The sequence below is a fragment of the Canis lupus genome, chromosome 27, assembly GCF_003254725.2.
Source record: "Canis lupus dingo isolate Sandy chromosome 27, ASM325472v2, whole genome shotgun sequence".
NCBI lineage: Eukaryota > Metazoa > Chordata > Mammalia > Carnivora > Canidae > Canis > Canis lupus.
Window position 1 is genome coordinate 25,311,825 of NC_064269.1, and position 22,091 is coordinate 25,333,915.

At 34.0% G+C, this 22,091-nt stretch overlaps 1 protein-coding gene across 10 annotated transcripts in view; it reads left to right on the plus strand.

The window, feature by feature from the left end:
- Positions 1-22,091, plus strand: part of ABCC9 (ATP binding cassette subfamily C member 9) — a 152,806-nt gene that overhangs the window by 7,630 nt on the left and 123,085 nt on the right. For 9 of the 10 annotated variants that reach the window (XM_049102228.1, XM_049102223.1, XM_049102230.1 and 6 more), the window contains 6 exons: positions 793-934; positions 6,674-6,795; positions 15,672-15,838; positions 16,851-17,093; positions 18,951-19,145; positions 21,461-21,613. In XM_049102228.1, coding sequence (XP_048958185.1) covers positions 793-934; positions 6,674-6,795; positions 15,672-15,838; positions 16,851-17,093; positions 18,951-19,145; positions 21,461-21,613 — 1,022 coding nt within the window. Of the gene's footprint in view, positions 1-792; positions 935-5,766; positions 6,035-6,673; positions 6,796-15,671; positions 15,839-16,850; positions 17,094-18,950; positions 19,146-21,460; positions 21,614-22,091 lie in introns of those variants that run through there. The other variant, XM_049102232.1, reaches the window with a different exon arrangement.

The following is a 22,091-nucleotide window of genomic DNA, read 5'->3' on the forward strand; positions in this document are numbered from 1 at the left end:
AGGTATAAGGAAAGTTTGCCTGAAAGAGTTTACAGCATAAATTCTAGTACAATAGGTTAAATGTAGCTATTCTTTCCACAATGAAATTCATTTTGGAACAACTGAGACATGAATCAATTTTCTTTTCAAAAAATGCTTCAGGGTCCCATCAGTCCTTACAGAAATTCCTTCCTGTGATATTTCCAGCACAAACCCAGATTCGTTCTTGAAGTATGTGAGGCTTCTCTACAATTAAAAAAAAACAAAAACATTTCTTTGAGAAAATATCATTACCACTATTGAATAGTGTTGGCCTCATCATAAGTTCAAATTTTTCTCATATGATATGCATATGATTGAGTTGACTCAACTGATGAGTTCTACATTTCATTACAAAATATGTTTTTTTTGTTAGTCCCCCCCCACAGATCCCATGTTTTGAAAGATTTTAGACACCAAATTGCTTTTATTAACATCATTTAATTTCCTCTTAATGAATCAGGGACCTATCAGTAAGAGCTGTGATCAGCATGAGAAAATCATGTTGTCACCCAGTGTTGGCGTTGTTCTTGAGCAGTGCAACAAATGTCAGTGTGTTAACCTAGGCAGTCTTGTAAAAATTATTGAAATTGAATGGTTACTTTTTTAACACAATGAAAATAGACTGGGATTTTCATTGCTACCGTAGAAAGCACCTCTCAATCCTGTTTCAGGAATTTCTCATCCCCCAAATGATATTACAGTGTGAATTAGTTCCATGATTATAATTAATCCTTTTATTTCTTCTCTCTCTCTTTTTTTTTTTTTTTCCAGGGTGGGGAAGTCAAAGCTCAAAGGTACAAATTCATCACAACACATGGCTTCATTTTCCTGGACATAACCTGAGATGGATTCTTACATTTGCTCTTCTATTTGTGCATGTTTGTGAAATAGCAGAAGGCATTGTTTCTGATTCGTAAGTGATTCGACATAGTTATAATGATTAAATTATGCTAGTGGGTATATTGATGTGGATGGTAGTGAAGAGCATACCAAGTCAGGCTTAACTTTTTAGTTATAATTTATTAGGAACAGCATTTGTCACGCATTTAATAGCAGTCCTGCTAATCTGTGATTTCATTTACCCACGATCAACTGACGTCTGGAAATAGATGATCCTCTTTCTGATGATGAGTAGTCAGAAGGTCAGTAGTAGACTAACACTGCATCACAATGCTTATGCCATTCACCTCCCTTCATCTCATCATGCAGATATCATATCATCTAGACATCATCACAAGAAGAAAGGTGAATACGGTACAATAAATATCTTGAGAGAGAGGGAGACCACATTCACATAACTTTCACAACAGTATATTGTTATAATTATTCTATTTTATAATTATTAATTGTTGATCTCTTACAATGCCTACTCTATACATTAATCTGTATCATAGGTGTATGTATGTGTAAGAAGAACGTGGTATAGATAGGACTCAGTACTATCTGTGATTTCAGGCATCCACTGAGGTCTTGGAACATATCCCCCACAGGTAAAAGGGGGACTGCTGCATTTGATAATAATGTGTTTTGTCTGTATTCTTGTGTTGATACATAATTTCTCTGATAACAGAAATTCAGGTCTCTGTGACTTGTACTTATTCATGTGCTATTTATTCCTTCATCTATGTAGCTCTTAAAGAAAGTTCTCTTTTTAAACACTTTGATGTTTACCTTATCTATCAATATAGGTGTACAGAGAAAGATTATCTATATGGACATAAAGCTCTAATAGCTATATATTTACATATAAATATATAACCAGTCCTCAGATATTTCCATTTTTTAATAAAGAAGCAGAGATAGATGAATGGGCATTAAAGAAGTGTGAGAACCATTGGGGATATAGCCACAAATTGAAGCAAAACACAAAACTATTTTAAAAATCAAGATTTGTCATAAAACCCATATTTTTGAAGGAATTTTGCCATTCTTATAAAGGAAGTTTGCATTAGGCAGTTAGAATATAGTGAATTCTACTTATAAACTGGAACATAATGTGGGGAAATATTTTTATCACATACTAACAAAAAACAGGAAAAATTTTGATAAGCCACATCAAATAGGATAATTTTGATTATGAAATTTTGCTAAATGGTACACCATTAATTAAATAATTGATATGAAAGTTCTTAAAGGTTTTTAAAAAGAGGGGCGCCTGAGTAGCTCAGTGGTTGAGCATCTGCCTTTGGCTTAGGGTGTGATCCTGGGTCCTGGGATTGAGTCTGACATCAGGTCCCCTGCAGGGAGCCTGGTTCTCCCTCTGCCTATGTTTCTGCCTCTTTCTTTGTGTCTTTCATGAATAAATAAATAAAATCTCTAAAAAAAAAGTTTTTAAAAAGAAAGCTCAAAAATCATTTTCTTTTTATCTAATAAGGACCTTCCCTGACATCTGTTTATGTTTTTCTATCGCAATTAACAAGGAATGAAACTTCTCAGCTTTTGTTACAGAGCCAACTATTTTGTAATGTTTTATGACAGTTCTTTGCATGGATGTGCATGTCTTAGTTTCTGATAAAAGGAAAAATCAAAGACTCTGAAGATACTGCATGCCTTCAAGCATTTGGACACTTACTTGACTATTATCTTACTGATTATTGTTTAAAACCTGTCAGTGTATTTGTATCCTATTGTATTAGCATAACCAATTTTAGTCTTCATTTTTTAACATATTGGCTGACTCTCTGTGTTTCTGTGTGTATGTATAAAGTGGAAGATAGAGCAGTCCAATATTTCCTAAAAACTTGACACCATGTAGGCAAGGATGCCTCCTTTTTTCTAGCCTTGTGATTAGTGTAGAAATTCAGTTAGAGAGTTAGAGGCTGTGCTAACAATGGTGAAGACACATGCTTATGGCAGAAACTTGTGTTGTGGCAGTAGTGATAACATTTTTATCATTTTGATTTTGTTCTGGAAACTGCTTGCACAAGAATGCCAGTGAACATTAAAGACACCTTTATGTACACTTTTCTTCCTTATCATACCCAGTACATTGGACATTGCTGATCATTATTTCCTTACTTCTTTTTCTGTAACAAAATATTATGAACTATTCTTTACTTAAAATGTAACAGATGCTCATTATAATTAGTGAAATAATGCAAAGATTTTCCTAATTGACCATTTGATTTTTTTAATAATATAAATATTAAAGCTATTCATTTTTCTTTCAAAACATCCTTATCTGTTTTGCACATATTTTTGTAAGAAATGTCCCCTTTTTTATTTCTATCCAACTAGTTTATGGTTCTGATTTAGATACTCGCCTAGGTCTAGGAATTATTTTTAGTTGCTTTTTAGCCTGATATGATTGATTTATTAGTAGAGCATGTAATTTGTTAAACAAATATCTTTTGGGACTTTGTAACATTTCCATTATAGTTAAATATTTGATTACTTTATACATTTTCTTTTACTTTTTTTTTAATTTATACATTTTTAGTGAGAATTAGAAAATAATGTATTTTCTTTGTTGGAGACAAAATTTTCTTTATTGATTAGATTACTCAAGTCCTGTGTGTTGATTATTTTTATACTATTTTAAAAAATATTTTATTTATTTACTTGAGAGAGAGAGCATGAGAGGGAGAGAGAGGCAGAGGGAAAGGGAGAAGCAGACTCCCTGCTGAACAGGGATCCTAACTCAGGGCTGGATCCCAGGACTTCAGAATCATGACCCAAGTCAGAGGCATATGCTTAACGGACTGAGCCACCAGGTGCCCCCTATTTTTATACTATTTAATTCATCAAATTCTAAAAATGTTTATTAAAGTCTTCACTATTATTGTGTTTTCATTTAGCTTTTATTTTTATTATTTTGTCTTTTTTGAAAATATCTTTGTCCTCCATGATGAATGCATTTTGATTTTCTTCTTTACTTTCTGAGTAAAGATTTTCTGCTATAATGGGATGTGTGTGCTTCTACCAGAACCTTGAAGTCTGCAAGTCATACTCTAAAAATAACAGAGCTTAAGGGAAAGAATAGGGTTGAGACACCACTCAAAACTTGTGCAGCTTTGTAAGTAGACAATTAACAGTATAATAGCAATTCCAATAAAAAGGTTAGCATGGTTAAAAGACACATTGAATCCCTAACAAAGAAATTCCGCAATAAATATAAAACCTTATTGTAGCCGTTGCTTTTTTCATCTACTATATTGTCTTCCTTATTTATTGTCTTCCTTGACGAAGAATGTTATGTCATTCTTTTTCTAACTTCTTGAATTGACCACATAATTTATTTTTTATAATGTTTTCTTTGAATGTGTGTAAGGTTATAAACTTTCTTCTGGGTTTGGTTTTGACCACGTTTGTTTATAAACCTTGATAGGTAGTATGTTTGTTTTAAAATGTCCTGAATATTAACTCAGTGATTTTTAAATTCTTTCCTTGTTTTAATAGTAAAATAATATTGGAAGGATTTCTTAATTTCCATACTGATGAAATATTTATTTCCTGCTTTTTCTTTTTGACTATTTTGAACTGTTTTTTGGGGGGCAAGTGGGTCCTTTTAAGACCAGCTTTTATGCTATCTTGGTACTTACACATTTTCGTTCCCATGTCCATATTAACATTCCAAGTATATCACTGGTCATGTTCCAAATCTCTACATGCAGTTGGCTTATTAGACAACTCCCTTTGCATACTTAACAGACACCTTCATGGTTTGCATGGCCTTGCTGGAACTTACTAGCTTTCTTTTTCCAATCTGCTTGTCCTCTTAATGTCTTATGTGGTTACCCAACATCCACCCAGGCCCCTTGGGAATTATTCTCTATCATTAACTATCACCCTAAGACCCTAGCACTATTAAAGTCCTGTCCATTTTAACAATCAATATTTTCCAGATGTTATATTTTGTCTATGTTTCTGCTGCGAAAGCTTAATTCAGGGTCTGTCATCTCCTGCCTGGCCTATACTCATAGTTGGCCAATTGCTTTTCTTCCTTCTGTCTCTTTCCTCTCCTCAGAGGCACACACTACCTATCAACTCCATCATCCATGCTATTACCAGACTGATTTGCCTAAAGACCCCCAAAATCTGACCATACCACTTACCTATTAAAGTAAGATTAGATTCCAGCTCCTTACCATGACATACAGAGCCTTTCACCATATATCCTATCTCAAACTTTCCATTTGGGACTATTAAACTACTTGAAATTTTGAACATATTACACAGTTTTGTGCTTCTATGTATTTACACATATTATTCTCTTTTTTTAAAGTGCTCTTTTACCATGTTGCTGACTCATGAATTCCCTTTCATATTTCAGTTTCCACTGTCAACCATACCTCTTGTGAAGTGTCTTTTCCAAATGCTCCTCTTTTCCCCACTAGCAAACTAGTTACTTTCCTTTTTTTTAAAAGATTGTATTTATTCATTTGATACACAGAGAGAGCAAGAGCTCAAGCAGGGGCAGCAGCAGGCAGAGGAATAGGGAGAAGCAGATTCCCCGCTGAGCAGGGAGCCTGATCCTAGGACCCTGGGATCATGACCTGAACTTAAGGCAGACACTTAACCAACTGAACCACCCAGGGACCCCAAACTAGTTATATTCTATACCATTTATGTATGAATGTATTTAAGTAATTTGAGAAATTTAAATGTTTTGTTAGGTGACATTATTAATGTAAATGGAGTTGAGGGTTATCTACTATGTAAATCTGGTTCTGTCATATTTCCAACCCACGTGAAGCTCTCTGTTGCTCTCAGAGTGAAATCTAGTCTCTTTTCAATCATACTCAGTTGCTTGTGTTACCCGGAAACATGTCTGGATCCTCTGCTTGGAACAGTTTTCCACCTTCCTCTTCTGAGCAGCAGTTCTTCATTCTTGGGGCCTCACTTCAGAAGTCGGTTCCTGGGGCACCTGGGTGGCTCAGTGGTTGAGCGTCTGCCTTTGGCTCAGGTCATGATCCCGGAGTCCTGGGATCTAGTCCCCCACTGAGCTTCCTACGAGGAGTCTGCTTCTCCCTCTGCCTATGTCTCTGCCTCTCTCTCTGTGTGTCTCTAATGAGTAAGTAAGTAAATAAATAAAAGAAATTGGCTCCTTCACAAAACCTTCTCTTCTCAGACACTGGCTCCGCATGCACCCACAGTCCCTTCCCCTGAGTGATAATTTCCTATTTCCTATTGCTATCCCAATTGGCTTTGTGACCACAGATGCTGTATCTTCTGTTCACTTTTGCATCTCAACATCTAATAGTGCCTGGACACTGCAAAAACACGTGTATTGAATGAATCAGTGCCAATGGAGAAATCACTTAGGGCCATAAAACTTAGGAAAACTATGAAACTAATAAATGTAGTTTTCATATACATTAGAGTTCACTCATCCATTTGGTTGTTTTTACTTACTTTAGGTGTTATTTTAGCAGTTCTGCCCTTTAGTATAGGAGTAGTTACATGTGTGCTCTTGTGAGTATTTAAGATCTTGTTTAGCTGTGGTGCTTGCTCCTCTGTGTTGGGATAAATCCTTTTGGCAGAATCATGTATCCCAACGTAGTCTTCCTTTGCATGTTAGCAACTATTACTGCATTCTGTATTTTAAATATTTTATTACTGATAGAAAGTTTTAAAACAAATTAGAAACAAAATGAGAAACTATCTGGACCTCCCAGCTCTAGACACTGATACTCTCTACCGCTCTCCACAGACGGCGGGAGTCGCGGCATCTCCACCTCTTCATGCCAGCTGTGATGGGATTTGTCGCCACTACAACATCAATAGTATATTATCATAATATTGAAACATCAAATTTTCCTAAATTACTTTTAGGTAAGTATGATCAAATGTCTCCTCCTTCCCCAGAACTGTTTTTCTTTCTCCTTCTAGTAAACCCTCACTGGGGGTTGGGACTGGGAAGCATGGGAAAACTGCAATAGTTAATTCTTCTCCTGGTGAATGGAGAGATGAAGATAAATTGAGTGCTCTAGGCTGTGAGCACTCTCTTCCCCCAGGATATCTGTTCTCCACTAAATGCCCCTTATGATATATCGGTGTGTGGCAGGAGGACTGTGGAGGGTGTGCTAGCCCTCTGGCTGACAGAGGGTGTTGTTCTCTTAAAAATCGAGCCCTTACCCTGTTCTGTGGAACCCTAGCTCCATGTGTTTCTGCCTTTGGCTTGGGATCCTGAGGCATTTTTTGAAGGCCCCAGCTTTTCACTGATGGGGTGGCAATGTCAGATTCTTCATAGCATTGCTGCCAACGTTTCAGGGGACTCATGCAGCAAAGTATGCTTCACAGCATGCTGGAAACTGTACTGTCCTGAGAAGCAGTTGTCTTCAAAGCACAACCCCTCACATTTGCTTCATGCTTTAACCTTTTCTTTTTCAGCCTCTCTTGCCAATAAGAGGCTATCTCAAATGTTCTAACTTTATTTTTGCCTTATGCTGAAATAATGTCGCTTATCCCAGTTAGTTATATTTAATACTCTGACCAATCCTTGCATTCCTTGGTGTATACCTTCATAAAGGAAGCTAAAATGAAAGTGTAGAAAATGAATCATGGCTGGGGTTCAAGGGCCTGTAAATATCCTAAAATTGCAGGTAGAGTGATGGTGTTTGTATAAATGAACAGCTTACAATTTTACAAGGTTCAGAGAGTTCACTTGATTGTTTTTTTTTAATAAATTTATTTTTTATTGGTGTTCAATTTACCAACATACAGAATAACACCCAGTGCTCATCCCGTCAAGTGCCCCCCTCAGTGCCCGTCAGCCATTCACCCCCACCCCTCCGCCCTCCTCCCCTTCCACCACCCCTAGTTTGTTTCCCAGAGTTAAGAGTCTTTATGTTCTGTCTCCCTTTCTGATATTTCCCACACATTTCTTCTCCCTTCCCTTATATTCCCTTTCACTATTATTTATATTCCCCAAATAAATGAGACCATATAATGTTTGTCCTTCTCCGATTGACTTACTTCACTCAGCATAATACTCTCCAGTTCCATCCAGGTCGAAGCAAATGGTGGGTATTTGTCGTTTCTAATGGCTGAGGAATATTCCATTGTATACATAGACCACATCTTCTTTATCCATTCATCTTTCGATGGACACCGAGGCTCCTTCCACAGTTTGGCTATTGTGGACATTGCTGCTATAAACATCAGGGGTGCAGGTGTCCCGGCTTTTCATTGCATCTGTATCTTTGGGGTAAATCCCCAACTCACTTGATTGTTAAATGATGAGAGTGATGTTGATTACTGATACAGAAATTTGGAAAAGTAATAATTAAATCACACAAATATTTTATTTGCTCATCCAGAAGACATTGAAATTTCAAATGAATTAGTGGAAAATACTGATTATTTAATTCTTTGTTGCACTGCATTATATGATTGGGCAAAGGCAATCCAATACAAACAAGTAGACTGGGTGAAATATTAATTTAAAAGGCTTATCAAAGTCTGAATTATCTTAATAGCTGTTTAGTACAACATGAAAGGCAGGCAGATGTTATCACAAAAATCTTTTTCTGAAGATGCCAAGAAAAAAGAGTGAAATTTTTAGCAGGCAACAGCAAAAAAATATATACCATCAGGAATCCAATATGTTAGACATTTAAGTTTCTGAAAAACTGATGATGAATAAGATACAAGAGTTGTAGGGTGAAAATGGAAGGGAAATGTGCATTTTGATAATATTTTGAAGGAGACATGATCAGAGTCTGGCTGGCTAATATTTAGATTCTTCAATTTACATTTTATTCTATTTGATCACATTTCTGCCTCTTTCCATCCTTCTATCTGTCCATCGGGCTGTCTTATTTTTTGATACATCTTAAAGTAAATTTTAGACATTAATATGCTTCACCTCCTAATTATTTCAGCATGCATATCATTAATCGGAGTTAAATTTTTCTACAGTTCTTTTTGTGAGATAAAATTTACATGCTGTTGGCAAATTGAATTTAAATAAAATATTTTTAAAAATCTACATGCTGAAGTACAGAAATCTTCATTTGCTTAATGTACACACCTTTATAACCCTATCATTTCATAGAACAGTACCATAACCCTATGAAAGTTTTCTTGTGTCAACCCTCATTTAATTTTCATCTCCACAGAAAGCAAAAATCTAATCTGATTTTTTCCTCACCATAGATAAGATTTGCCTGTTCTAGAACTTCACATAAATTGAATCATACAGTATAAATTCTTTTGTGTAACACTTCTTTCTCTCCGCATAATTTTTTTGGAGGCTCATCCATAATGTAGTATAAATCAGTATTTTGTTCTTCTAATTGTTGGGTATTATTCCACTGTATAAAGATCCCACAGTTTCCCATTCTCTTGACAATGAGTACCTGGACTGTTTCCAGGTTTTGGTTATTATGAAGAGAAAGCTGGTATAAACATTCATGTGCAGGTCTTTCTGTGGATATATGTTTTTTGTTTGCCTTGAGTAAAATATGTAGAAGTGGAATTGCTGGGTCATAAGGTATGTAGGTAAATGTTAATGTTTTGTTTAAGAACCCACAAAATCTTTTCCCAAAGTGGTTTGCTTTACATTCCCAAAGTGATTTAATTTACATACTCACTAATAATGTGCTGGGAGCTCCAGTTTTTCCACATGCTCACCAGCATTTGATGATTTGATCTTTCTAATTTAGCCATGCTGGTGAGTGTGTACTGATAATTCATTGTGGTTTTAATTTGCATTTCCCTGACTGATGATGTTGAACACTTTTTCATAAGTTTATTTAGCCATTTGTTATCTTTGCAAAGTGGCTATATTATATCCTTTGCCCATTTTTTATTGGGTTGTATATTCATTATTCGGTTGCAGGAGTACTTTTTTGTGTATAGTAGATACTAGTATGGCATCAGATATATGCTTTGGGAATATTTTCCTTCCAGTCAAGGGCATGCATATTCATTTACATGAATGATGTATTTACCTTCATCACATGAATAATATATTTACCTTCATTAACAAGGTCTTTTGGTGAGCAGAAGAGTTTAATTTTGATGTAGCATAATTTATCATTTTTCATGTATAATTATTGTTTTCTGTGCCTTAAGAAGTTTTGCCTCTTCTCAAATTATGTTTCCCTCATATTTTCCTGTTTTTTGTTTTTTTTTTAGCAACTTTATAGTTTTAGTTTTTATTTTCAGGACTGTGACCCGTTTAAAATTAATTGCGTATATGATGTGAGGTTAGTGCCAAGGCTTTTTCCCGAATGGATGTCCATATGTTTCAGCACCATTTGCGGAATAAACTTTACATTTCTCGTTAGATTGCTTTAGGACCTTTGTAAAATATTTGAATCAAATTACCATTTAAGTATGATCTATTTCTACAGTTTCTATTCCGCTGATCTATTTGTGAGTTTTATGAGATTACCATTCTGTTTTGATTACTATTGTTTTGGAGTTCTTGAAATCATATAGTGTACCCACACAACTTGTTTTCTTTGCTTTTCTCCCAAAATTGCCTTCAATATTCTAGTTCTTTTGTTGTATATAGTTAGAATCAGGTTGTTAATTTCTTCCAAAAAAATCTAGTAGGATTATGATAGGGATTGCACTGAATATCTAGAACAATTTGGAGGAGAATTGACCTCTTAATACTATTGAAATCCACAATCTGTTTGTTCTTCATCTTTTTTAGGTATTCTTTCATTTCCCCAAGCAATGTTTTATAATTTCAGTGTAGAGGTCTTCTATGTCTTGTTAAATTTATTACTAGCTTTTTTTGTTTTCCCACTGCTATTATAAATAGACTTGTATTTTGAATTTCATTTTCCAGCTGCTTCTGTCATATATATAAAATACAGTTGATTTTGCCTATTGACTTTATATTTTAAAACCTTGGAAATTTATTTATTACTTCTAATTATTGCTTTGTATATTTCTTGGGATTTTTCTATATATATACAAACATATCTGAAAATAGAGACAGTTATATTTATTTTTTTAACCTTTATGCTTTTTTTCCACCATATTGCAAATAACTAGGGCTCCAGTAAAATGCAGAATAGATGTAGGGAGAGTGAAATCTTTGTCTAATGCCTGATTTTAGGGGAAATAGTCAATATTTCATAATTATTTTTAAAGTTTTTTTAGTATATGTGCTGCCGAAGCGAGCACTATTTTTAAAGTTAATTATAGGCTTTTCATAGACATCTTTTATCAAGTAAGTAAATTTTCTTCTATTCAAAGCTTTCTCAGAGTATTTTTTTAAAATTTAAAATAATTTTTTTGTGTGTTTTGTGTTTTTAAAATCACGAATACATGTTGAATTCTATTAAAGGTTTTTTTCTGCATCCACTAGGATGGCTATATTTTCATTAATGTGCTAAATTAATTGATTGATTTTTCAAATGATAAAGTAACCATGAATTCCTGGGCTGTGTTACACGTGATCATTATATATTATCCATGCTATATATTGCTAGATTTTGTTTGCTAAATCTTTTTTAGATCTGTGTTGTGAAGGATATTGGTATGTTATTTTCTTATATATATATTTTTAAAGATTTTATTTATTTAGTCATGAGAGACACACACACAGAGACAGAGATGTAGGCAGAGGGAGAAGCAGGCTCCCTGCAGGGAACCTGATACAGGACTCATCCCAGGATTCCGGGACACACCCTGAGCTGAAGGCAGATGCTCAACCACTGAGCCACCCAGACGTCCCTTCTTATAATATCTTTGTCACGTTTTCATATGCTGGCTTATACTGGCTTCTTAAAATGAGTTGGAAAGTGTTCTCTATCTCTCTGTTTTCTGAAAGACATTGTGTATGACTAATATTATTTCTTCCTTAAATGTTGAATTCATCAGTAAAGTCATCTAGGCCTGGAGTTTTAACTTAGGATTTTAAATTATAAACATATTTCTTTATTAAATATAGACTCTTCAGGGACGCCTGGGTGGCTCAGGGGTTTAGCGCCGCCTTCGGCCCAGGACGTGATCCCAGGGTCCTGGGATCGAGTCCCACGTCGGGCTCCCTGCATGGAGCCTGCTTCTCCCTCTGCCTGTGTCTCTGCCTCTCTCTCTCTCTCTCTGTCTCTCATGAATAAATAAATAAAATCTTTATTTAAAAAAAAAGATATAGACTCTTCAGAGTATTTATTATTATGTCAGTTTTGATATACAGGTCCCTTTCATCTAAGTTTTTAATTTATTGTCATAAAGTTATTCAAGGTATTAGCCAATTATCTTTTTTAAGGATGCAGGATATGCTTGGATAATTCTTTCATTCCTGATACTGGTAATTTATGATTTCCTTCTTTTCTTGATTTGTTTAGCTGAAGACTTGACAATTTCCTTAATCTTTTTTTTTAAACCAACTTTTTTGTTAGGTTTGTTAATTTTCAATTATTCTTTTCTGTTTCACTGCTTTCTTCTTTTATCGCTATCATTTAAAAATTTTTGTTCATTGTTCTTACCCTCACTTTTAAGATAGAAACTTAAATCATTGATTTTGGATCTTTTTTCCTAAAATAGATATTTAAAGCCATAAAATTTCTTTTAAGTATTGTTTTAGTTGCAATCCTTAAATTTTTAACATATAGTATTTTTATTGTAATTTAGTTCAAATACTTTCTAATTTCCCTAGTGATATCTTTTTTAACATGAGATTAATTAGAACTGTGTTATTTAACTTCCAAATATTTGGAGACTTCTAGATATCTAATTGTATGGAAAGTCTCAAAGTTTACTTTCACAGTCTCTGCCCCTGGTGTTCACACCCTGTATAATCCTCTACTCTTGAATGTGAGTGGGTCATGGGACTTGTTTCTAGCCAATAGAGTATGACAAAAATGAAGACACCAAATCAGTTGAGCTTGCAGCCTGGTGAGACCCTGAAGCAGAGAACCTAAGTGACCCACACCCAGACTCTTGACTTACGGAAACTGTGAGATAATAAACGTGTGTTGGTAGAAGCTGCTAAACCTTCTATTGCTGCTAATTTGTTTAGCAGCAATAGAAAATCAATAAACTTACTGTTCTTGATTTTTAATTTACTTTCGTTGTGAACAGAGAACATACTTCATGTGATTTCTGTTATTTTAAATTTATATTTTCTTGTTTTCTAAGGATATAGCCTATGCCAGGACCATGTGCACTTAACAAGAGTATATATTCTGAAGGCGTTTGGATGTATTCTTATAGTATTAAATATTATATGGCCTAATAAATATCAAACAGTTCAAAGTGGTTATAGCATTCAGATCTTCTAAATATTTATTAAGTACATGTGTATTTTTAAAATTGTTATGTCTATAAAAAATGACTTTCTGTCATTATTAAAAGTTTTCAAAGTTTCTGATAATACTCTGTCATTTTTTTCAAGTTTTTATTTGAATTCCCGTTGGTTAACATGCAGTGTAATATTAATTTCAGGTGTACAATTTAGTGATTCAACACTTATATCCATACCTGCTACACATCACAAGCACACTCCTTAATCTCCATCACCCTCCTCCCCTCTGGTAACTATCAGTTTGTTCTCTATAGTTAAAAGTCTGTTTCTTGGTTTCTCTCTCTCTCTCTCTCTCTCTCTCTCTCTCTCCCCCTCTCCCCCTCTCCCCCTCTCCCCACCGCTCTCTCCCTCTCCCTTTTCCCTTTGCTCATTTGTTTTGTTTCTTAAATTCCACGTATGAATGAAATCATATGGTATTTGTCTTTCTCTGACTGACCTATTTCACGTAGCATAATACTCTCTAGCTCTGTCCATGTCATTGCAAATGGCAAGATTTCATTCTTTTTTGTAACTAATAGTCCATTATATATATTATTATATGTATAATAATATGTTATAATATAAAGTTATAATATCTTAATATAATATAATATATAATATAATATATTAAATATAATATATATTCCATTATATATATAATATATATAATACATAATTGTATATATATACATATACATACCACATATTCTTTATCCATTCATCAGTTGGTGGACACTTGGGTTGTTTCCATAATTTGGCTGCTGTAGATAATGCTACTATAAACATCGGGCTCAGTGTGTCCCTTTGGATTAGTATTTTTGATGATAAAACTCTTTGTTTTGAAGTCTATTTTATCTTATACTAATATAGCCACTCTAGATTTCTTGTTTTTACTGTTTTCATTGTGTATCTTTCTCCATCTACTAACTTTCAATCTGTTTCTTTATATTTGAGACAAATCTCTTTTTTTAAAGATTTTATTTATTTACTTGAGATAGAGAGAGAGAGAGAGAGAGAGAGAGAGAGAGAGAGAGAGAGAATGTGAGCAGGATGAGGAGCAGAGGGGAAAGGGAGAGAGAGAGAATCCCAAGCAGACTCTGTGCTGAGCAAAACGCCTGATGCGGGGTTCAGTCACAGGACCCAGAGATCACGATGTGAGCTAAAATCAATAGTCAGATGCTTACCAGCTAAGCCACCCAGGCACCCCAAGACAAATCTCTTTAGGTAGCATGTAGTTGCATGTAGTTTGCTCTTTTTTTCCCCTCTAAATCTATTCTGACATTTCCTGTTTTATGCTAGAACAAGATAGATGATGAGCTTATACGTCAGTGTTCAGTTCTTTTTCACTAAGGAAGCTGTGACCACCTTTAAACTTCAGTAACTGTGATGTCTTGTACAATGGATTGTCTGATATATGTTCCAGGTTTCTTCTTTCTCATCCCATATTCATTTGTACTACCTTTATTTAAAGTTTGAAGTATATTGGACCTTTGATTTCTAGGAAAGTGCCTTTCTCATAACTCCTGTAAAACGCTGGCTGTAGTTATGAAATGGTATAGATGCTTACCTTTCTCATCCCACTACTTAAGGTCTGGCTTTATTCTTTTTTTTTTTTAATTTTTATTTATTTATGATAGTCACAGAGAGAGAGAGAGGCAGAGACATAGGCAGAGGAAGAAGCAGGCTCCATGCACCGGGAGCCCGACGTGGGATTCGATCCCGGGTCTCCAGGATCGCGCCCTGGGCCAAAGGCAGGCGCCAAACCACTGCGCCACCCAGGGATCCCAGTCTGGCTTTATTCTGTAGGATCATTGTTCTTCACTTTGTGGAGGCATGTAGTATTTTAAACCATTTGGGTGAGAAGAGTTACTTACTACATGAATGCTGATCTGTATAGCAGAAACCCCATTATATAGCTAATATGCACTCCATAATAATTCGAGGGTAATACCATTAGACATATCCCTGGAACCTGCAGCACACTAACCCATTGGATAGGTGATGCAGATAACAACTTGTGAATTCTTCATATAATATAATCACGGCTGCTTCTTCTTCTTCTTCTTCTTCTTCTTCTTCTTCTTCTTCTTCTTCTTCTTTTATTTTTTAAATAATCGGGGCTTCTTAAAGAAAAATACCAGGAGACAGAGTCTACAGAATTACATATGAGTCCTGGAGTGTAGGTTATTCCTATTTAGATGTCTTTTTACATCTGTCGATCTATTACAGAGTGGAAGCACTAGCATTTTAAAGTCATTACCACATCTTCAGTTTAAAACTCCAAAAGTGCATGAAGCATATATGTTGTTTTCTTAAAAAATAAAATAATGTGGAAATAAAATATTTAAAATTAACTTTGTTTTTAAAAAGCATTATATTTATGTTGAAATTTCAGTGAAGTTAGAAGAAATATGAGGAAAAGATTGCATCTTTTTCCTTTTCCTTTTTATTTTTCCAGCCCTATTTCTGTATTGGGTAATGGCCTTTATTACAAAAACCATAAAATTGGTCAAGTACTGGCAGTCCGGTTGGGGAGTATCAGACTTGCGTTTCTGCATTACTGGCATGATGGTCATCTTGAATGGACTCCTCATGGCTGTGGAGATCAATGTAATTCGGGTCAGAGTAGGTATCTAATCATTTTTATTTAATTAATGGAATTCAAAACCCCAATAATTCAAGATTATAGTCATCCAGAAATCAGTATTCAAGAGGATGAGCAAATATATATCATCTATGTGTATAAAAGTTGAACTAATCACTAAGTTTCAGGCCATTAGTGTTCCAGAAATCTTGATATAACCCTAGAATCTATTTATTCATCTGTAAATATTGACTGATTGTTATGTGCCAAATATTATGCTCAGTTCATATTATAGATGTAATTGTTTTTATCAGGAAATTCCATCATCCATGATTTGTACCAAGCACACCTATATTAGGCAAACTACTGTATTCCTAGAAATTTCAAAATGAAAAGAAGATAATACCTTTGCTCCTTTCACTTATGAAGAAACTTCTAGAGATAACTAGCTATATCCAGAGTCACATGGTCAAGACTCGTGCCTGGTCTGTGATTATAAACCTGTTGTGTTTTGCATCACATAATGCTGTTATGTTGTATGACATATTTGTGAATGATTTTTCAGTATTAATTTTCTAATAGAGCACTTTGTTTGCTCTTAATGGCAAGTTACAAGCTGCAAGGAATAGTGGAGAACAGTTAGTGAACATTAGCCAAACCACAAATTATCAGGGAGTGACTCAATAATAGAGTCAACACATTTAAAAAATCTAAATAGTGTAAAAATCTTTATTTAGTTGATCCTATCACAGGATACCATGAAAGACTGGTTCCTAGTAATAACTGTCTTTTAAAGACATAATCTGTTTTTTAGAATTGTCCCTACGTGGATTAAACATGAAATTCTGGCATTTACTAATTAACATTCAGACACAACTGAAGGGAAATATTTCAAAAAATTTTTTGAATATAATAAATTAAAAATTTAAAATAAATGTAAAATAAACATTCTGTCCTCCTGAAATGAAAATGTAGAAAAAGTTAAAATTTTATTTTAATATGTGGAAAAAGAATTGGGTTAATTATTATTCTGTGGAATTTTTCTTGCCACAGAGATATGTATTCTTCATGAATCCTCAGAAAGTAAAGCCTCCTGAAGACCTCCAGGATCTGGGTGTGAGATTTCTCCAGCCATTTGTGAATTTATTGTCAAAAGCAACATACTGGTGGATGAACACACTTATCATATCTGCTCATAAAAAGCCTATTGATTTGAAAGCAATTGGAAAATTACCAATAGCAATGAGGGCAGTAACAAATTATGTTTGCCTGAAAGATGCATATGAAGAGCAAAAGGTAATTTAGTATCAGTTTTTCATGTCCATAATTGTAGAAAATGGGTCGATTAAATATAAAGACAGTAAGCTTAAGTATCTTTGGTTAAGGAAGAGCAGATTTTCTTCGTATGACTTTCCCAGTAATTTTGAGTCATATGAATTGTTCCACTGTACATGTATCAGAAGAGCCAATGAAATAAAGTTATATTGTGTTAATTGCCCAATTCATACATGAGGAGGGATAGGAGGAACACTAATTTTTTTCTGGAACCTACTAGAAAGTAAAAATTAAACTCAATGATCAAGTATATCTAATCCTTGTTACCATATAATGTTAACAGCTCATGAAATTGTTTTTTTCAAGTATCTTTTCAATCATTTTGTTATATAAAAGTAAAATAGATATCATTAATAACCACATTTAAGAAACTAAAATCCTTAAATTAGTTATTGATGAAAATTTGGAGTCCATATTCCAAACTTGAGAAACTGAATTAAATAAAGCTATGTATCATATATCATATATCATCCTATATGTCTGCCAAAATTGATTTCTTCTGGTATTTTGAGCATTTATAATTGATCTTAAAACTCTTAAATATGAGAGTCTTTGGATATTTTGAATTTGTCTTGTTATCATTCTGTATAGTCCTAAGTGCTATCCACAGTGGTAGATATAATTTATATGGCAGTCATCTACATATATTGTAATTGAAATTATTAGTATTAACAACTTTGGAAAAGGGTAGGGTATGGTGAATCAGAGTTTTTGTCTGTTCTAAATCAAGACAACAATGCATTTATGGTAAATGATGAAAATGAGCTCTGTTTTGTGTCAAAATAATGTGTGTTATGAAATTAATATTGCAGGAAATGTTACTGCAAATGAACCTGAGTCATCTCTTTGGTTTCACCTCTGGGAAAAGTATTGCATAATATTTTTAAAACATCTTTGCTAAAGTAAAGATTAACAGTATAGACTAAACATTGTTCAAGTGCTCTGAGTACTCTTTATAACACAATTCAGCTTGAACTTAGTGCATTAATATCTTGTATTAATAAACTTTTTAAAATAATCAAATTATTCATCTAATAGGGAATCAAATATGAAACACAAATTCTATTCCATTGAGTTGGCTTCTTTGCCACAATGAAAAACTTTATCCACCTCTCTAGACTTAATTATGATTATTTGTTCAGGTCTTAAAATCCTTTCAAACACAACTACAGATGTGTGAAAGCATGAGTTGGCTTAAGCGCATATGCCATTCTTCATTTTTGCATTTCTTTATCAAATAACTAGAAAACATAAGTCTAAAAAAAAAAGAAAACATAAGTCTAACACAACTTTAAAATGTGCTGATTACTACTATTGGAGATGGGAAATACTTGGAAGAGAAACAATTTGAAGTTGGGGTTATCTGTTTTGTTTAGCTCGTAGTAAATATCTTATGATCTAGTAACTCCAGAAATCTTGACTAGTCTTTCACATACGACTGTAACCTTGAATTTTGTACTTTACTATCTTTTCCATCCAATGGTATTTGGTAATATTAATGACGTATACACATTTTCCAAACTAAAAATAATTAAAATTAATTTTAATTTGATCTTAAGAATTTTGGGTTATCCTTTGGCAGCTAAAAATAATGCAAAGTGCTTGAAAATCTGGCCTATTTACTCCTCATTCTATTCTATTAAAAGACATTCAGTAGCTACTCTTTGCATGGAATGCAAGGATATAGTTTATGCATACTGTACTTAACACTTAGAAACTTAAAATATCATCAGAAATATCAGAATAATTGCCATAGTTGCTGAGATTAATTGCTGTGCTAGTAGTTTTATTTTGGTTCATTTGTTTTTCTTCTTTCAGAAAAAAGTAGCAGATCATCCAAACCGGACTCCATCTATCTGGCTAGCAATGTATAGAGCTTTTGGGCGACCAATTCTACTTAGTAGCACATTCCGATATCTTGCAGACTTACTGGGTTTTGCTGGACCTCTCTGTATTTCTGGAATAGTTCAGCGTGTGAATGAAACTCAGAATGGGACAAATAACACAACAGGAGTAAGTTTGTGGTTGTTTTTGAAAGGAAATACATTATTGGCAGATTTCATGTAATTGTTACTTTCTATTACTATTAATGTGGTTCTTTGAAGAGTTCAAACAGGCTTATTTACAGAGAATTGAATGTATTTAAAGCAAAGAAAACAATAATTTTCCTTGTAGAGAAAATCATGTGTTTAGGTATTCATTGAATGGATCTGTTCAACAAAATTATTTCTCAGATTCAGAGCCTATAAATATTTAATAATTACTATGCGCCAGAAGCCAGGTTCAGAAATTTCACATTGATTTTCTTTGATCTTTTTAGCAACCCTTCGAAGAATCTTCATGCATAAGTACATGAGGGTTGGCTGAGTCACGTTTTTTTTTAGAAGCCTGTGACCAGTTACATTAGCAATGTGACTTGTAACATGTACATTTTTCTTTTCTTGTATGATAAAAGCCATCACTTTGTTTCATATATATATATATATATTCCTTCTCAGAATATATATATATTCTGATTCTGAGGCTCAGGTTACACAGACCTCTGCCACAGAGAGGCACAGCTAGAAAGAGATAACCAAGTTCCAGATACAGGTCTTTTAATTGCTCTTGCTGCACTGGCTGAGTGTACCTTTTCAGATCCCAGCCATCCCTCTCTGTAACCACTGCTTTCAGGCAGAAGTCATGCCATTTCAGTTCCATTTCATCTAGCTACAGCTAGCTGTCATTTCCTTTTTAAAGAACTTCAAGCTCTTTTCTAGAATATGTCTAATGGAGATTAAATAGATGACATTTAAGCTAAAGTTTGGGCTTGTTTAGAATGTAATGCTTTCGTCTATATGCTAACCCATGATCCCTTCTTGTCAAGGAGGTATCTTAGAATAAAGTGCATGCCTTTGAAAGTGTGTATATATATATATATATATATATATATATAATCTATTTGCTGTTATTAAGAAAGTCTCAAGTCTTATCATGAACCTCCTAGTTTCTAAGAGCTGATTTCCTTAGGTTCACAGATAGAAACTCTAATCTAGAAGCATCAGTTTTCCTTTCTATTCTCTCAATCTGATTTCCTATCCTTTTTTCCTCCACCTATTACAATTTCATGCATTCTCAAGGCCTACATTAAATGCCACCTCCTCAGTGAAGCTTTTCTGATTGCTCTGGCTGGAATTTGACTCTCCTTTGTACTCTCCAACATGTTGTTTATTTCACCTTGGCACTAGCTATAAATGTTCCTTATAATGAAGCATGTTATTTATGGCCATGCTTATCTTTCTAGGTGGTAAGCTCTTTCAACAGAAGTAACTGTGAACTGTTCATATCTGTGTTCACAATGTATAGCTCAGTCACTTGCACATATTGGTGCTCAATTATTATTGAAGTGAACCAGATATTTTCACCATTGAATGCATTTTTGTGATGTTTTGTCCCTACTAGCCTGATTACATTCCATTAATTCCACATAGAATTTTTCTGTCATCCCTCTCCCTTTCACATATTAACCACACGCTTTTCTGAGAAGGAGCAGAACTTACACATTTCTGTGTATCCCCATGAAAGAAGAGGAAGGGACCTGAAATAGAATTTAATGGATCTAAACCTTAAAAATGAAGATTGTCCAGATTGACACAATATACTTATTTAAGTGTTACTTTTCCCTCACTTCTAACCAAGATACCACATACTATTGGTACAAACAAAAAGCAATCAGTTTTGTATTTCCCTATGATGACTTCACTCATATTCCTGCTGAAATGATTTCATAAGTTATGTTTTGTTACTGGAAGTGTCAACGTGGGTGAAATTAATAGCCACATTACATATTTTATAATTTATTTTGTTAATATAAATTAAGATACATGAGAATTAGAGTAAGTCAACTATGTAGAATTATTTTAAATTTGTAAAGCTATAGAAATTGTATTTTTGTTTCATTGGTCTTGCTGACCATCAATGTTGTGGTTTCTACTTCTAAATTACAGTCTAAATTAACTTTAATCTTCAGTTACTACTTCTCAATTTATCTTTGCAGAAAATATACTCAAATTTTTAAAAATTAAAATGTACCTTTTTTCCCTAATCAGGCATTTCCAGCAATCTAAATGATCAGTTTGGGATTTTATGCATTAAACTAGTTTGAATTTGTATCTGTGGACATAATGAAGAAAAGCCAAAATTGCCTTGCTATGGCTCATTCCACTGCTGTATTATAAAGACATTGAGTTTTTATATTTAAAAATCATATGTCATTTAATAAATGTGAACTGTACACCTGGCATATGAAAAGACCAGGTATAATTTATGTCTTTTTCTTTTGGGACAAGATTTCAGAAACCCTTTCATCAAAGGAATTTCTTGAAAATGCTTATGTACTAGCAGTTCTTCTTTTCCTGGCCCTTATCCTGCAAAGGACATTTTTACAGGCTTCCTACTATGTAACCATAGAGACTGGCATTAACCTCCGTGGAGCTCTGCTGGTATGTAAAAGCTTTGAATGATCTTTGTTTTTTGAAAATACAATATGCCATCCAATGAGAGGAGGATAGTGGAGTCAATTTTGTTTTTCATTCTGTTTTTACTTTCGTACTTCAACACTTCTAGAAGCTACTTAATAAAATAAACAGAGCTAATTAGTAAACCCACTGAATTTTTAAAAGCTTTTGTAGTAATTAGAAAACTTTTGGGGCACCTAGGTGGCTCAGTCGGTTAAGCTTCTGACTCTGCATCTCAGCTCAAGTCTTGATATAAGGGTTGTGTGTTCAAACCTTGGGTTGAGCTCCACACTGGGTGTGTAGCCTACTTAAAAAAAAAAGAAAGAAAACTTTTGAGAATTTACATTATTTATCTTTGTTTCAGTTTGTTCTAGAGGTTATGTTTAAAACTGAATATTCATTTTGATTGTATCACCAGAAAATTAAATTTGTATATAGTTGAGGACTGAAAGTAACTATGCTA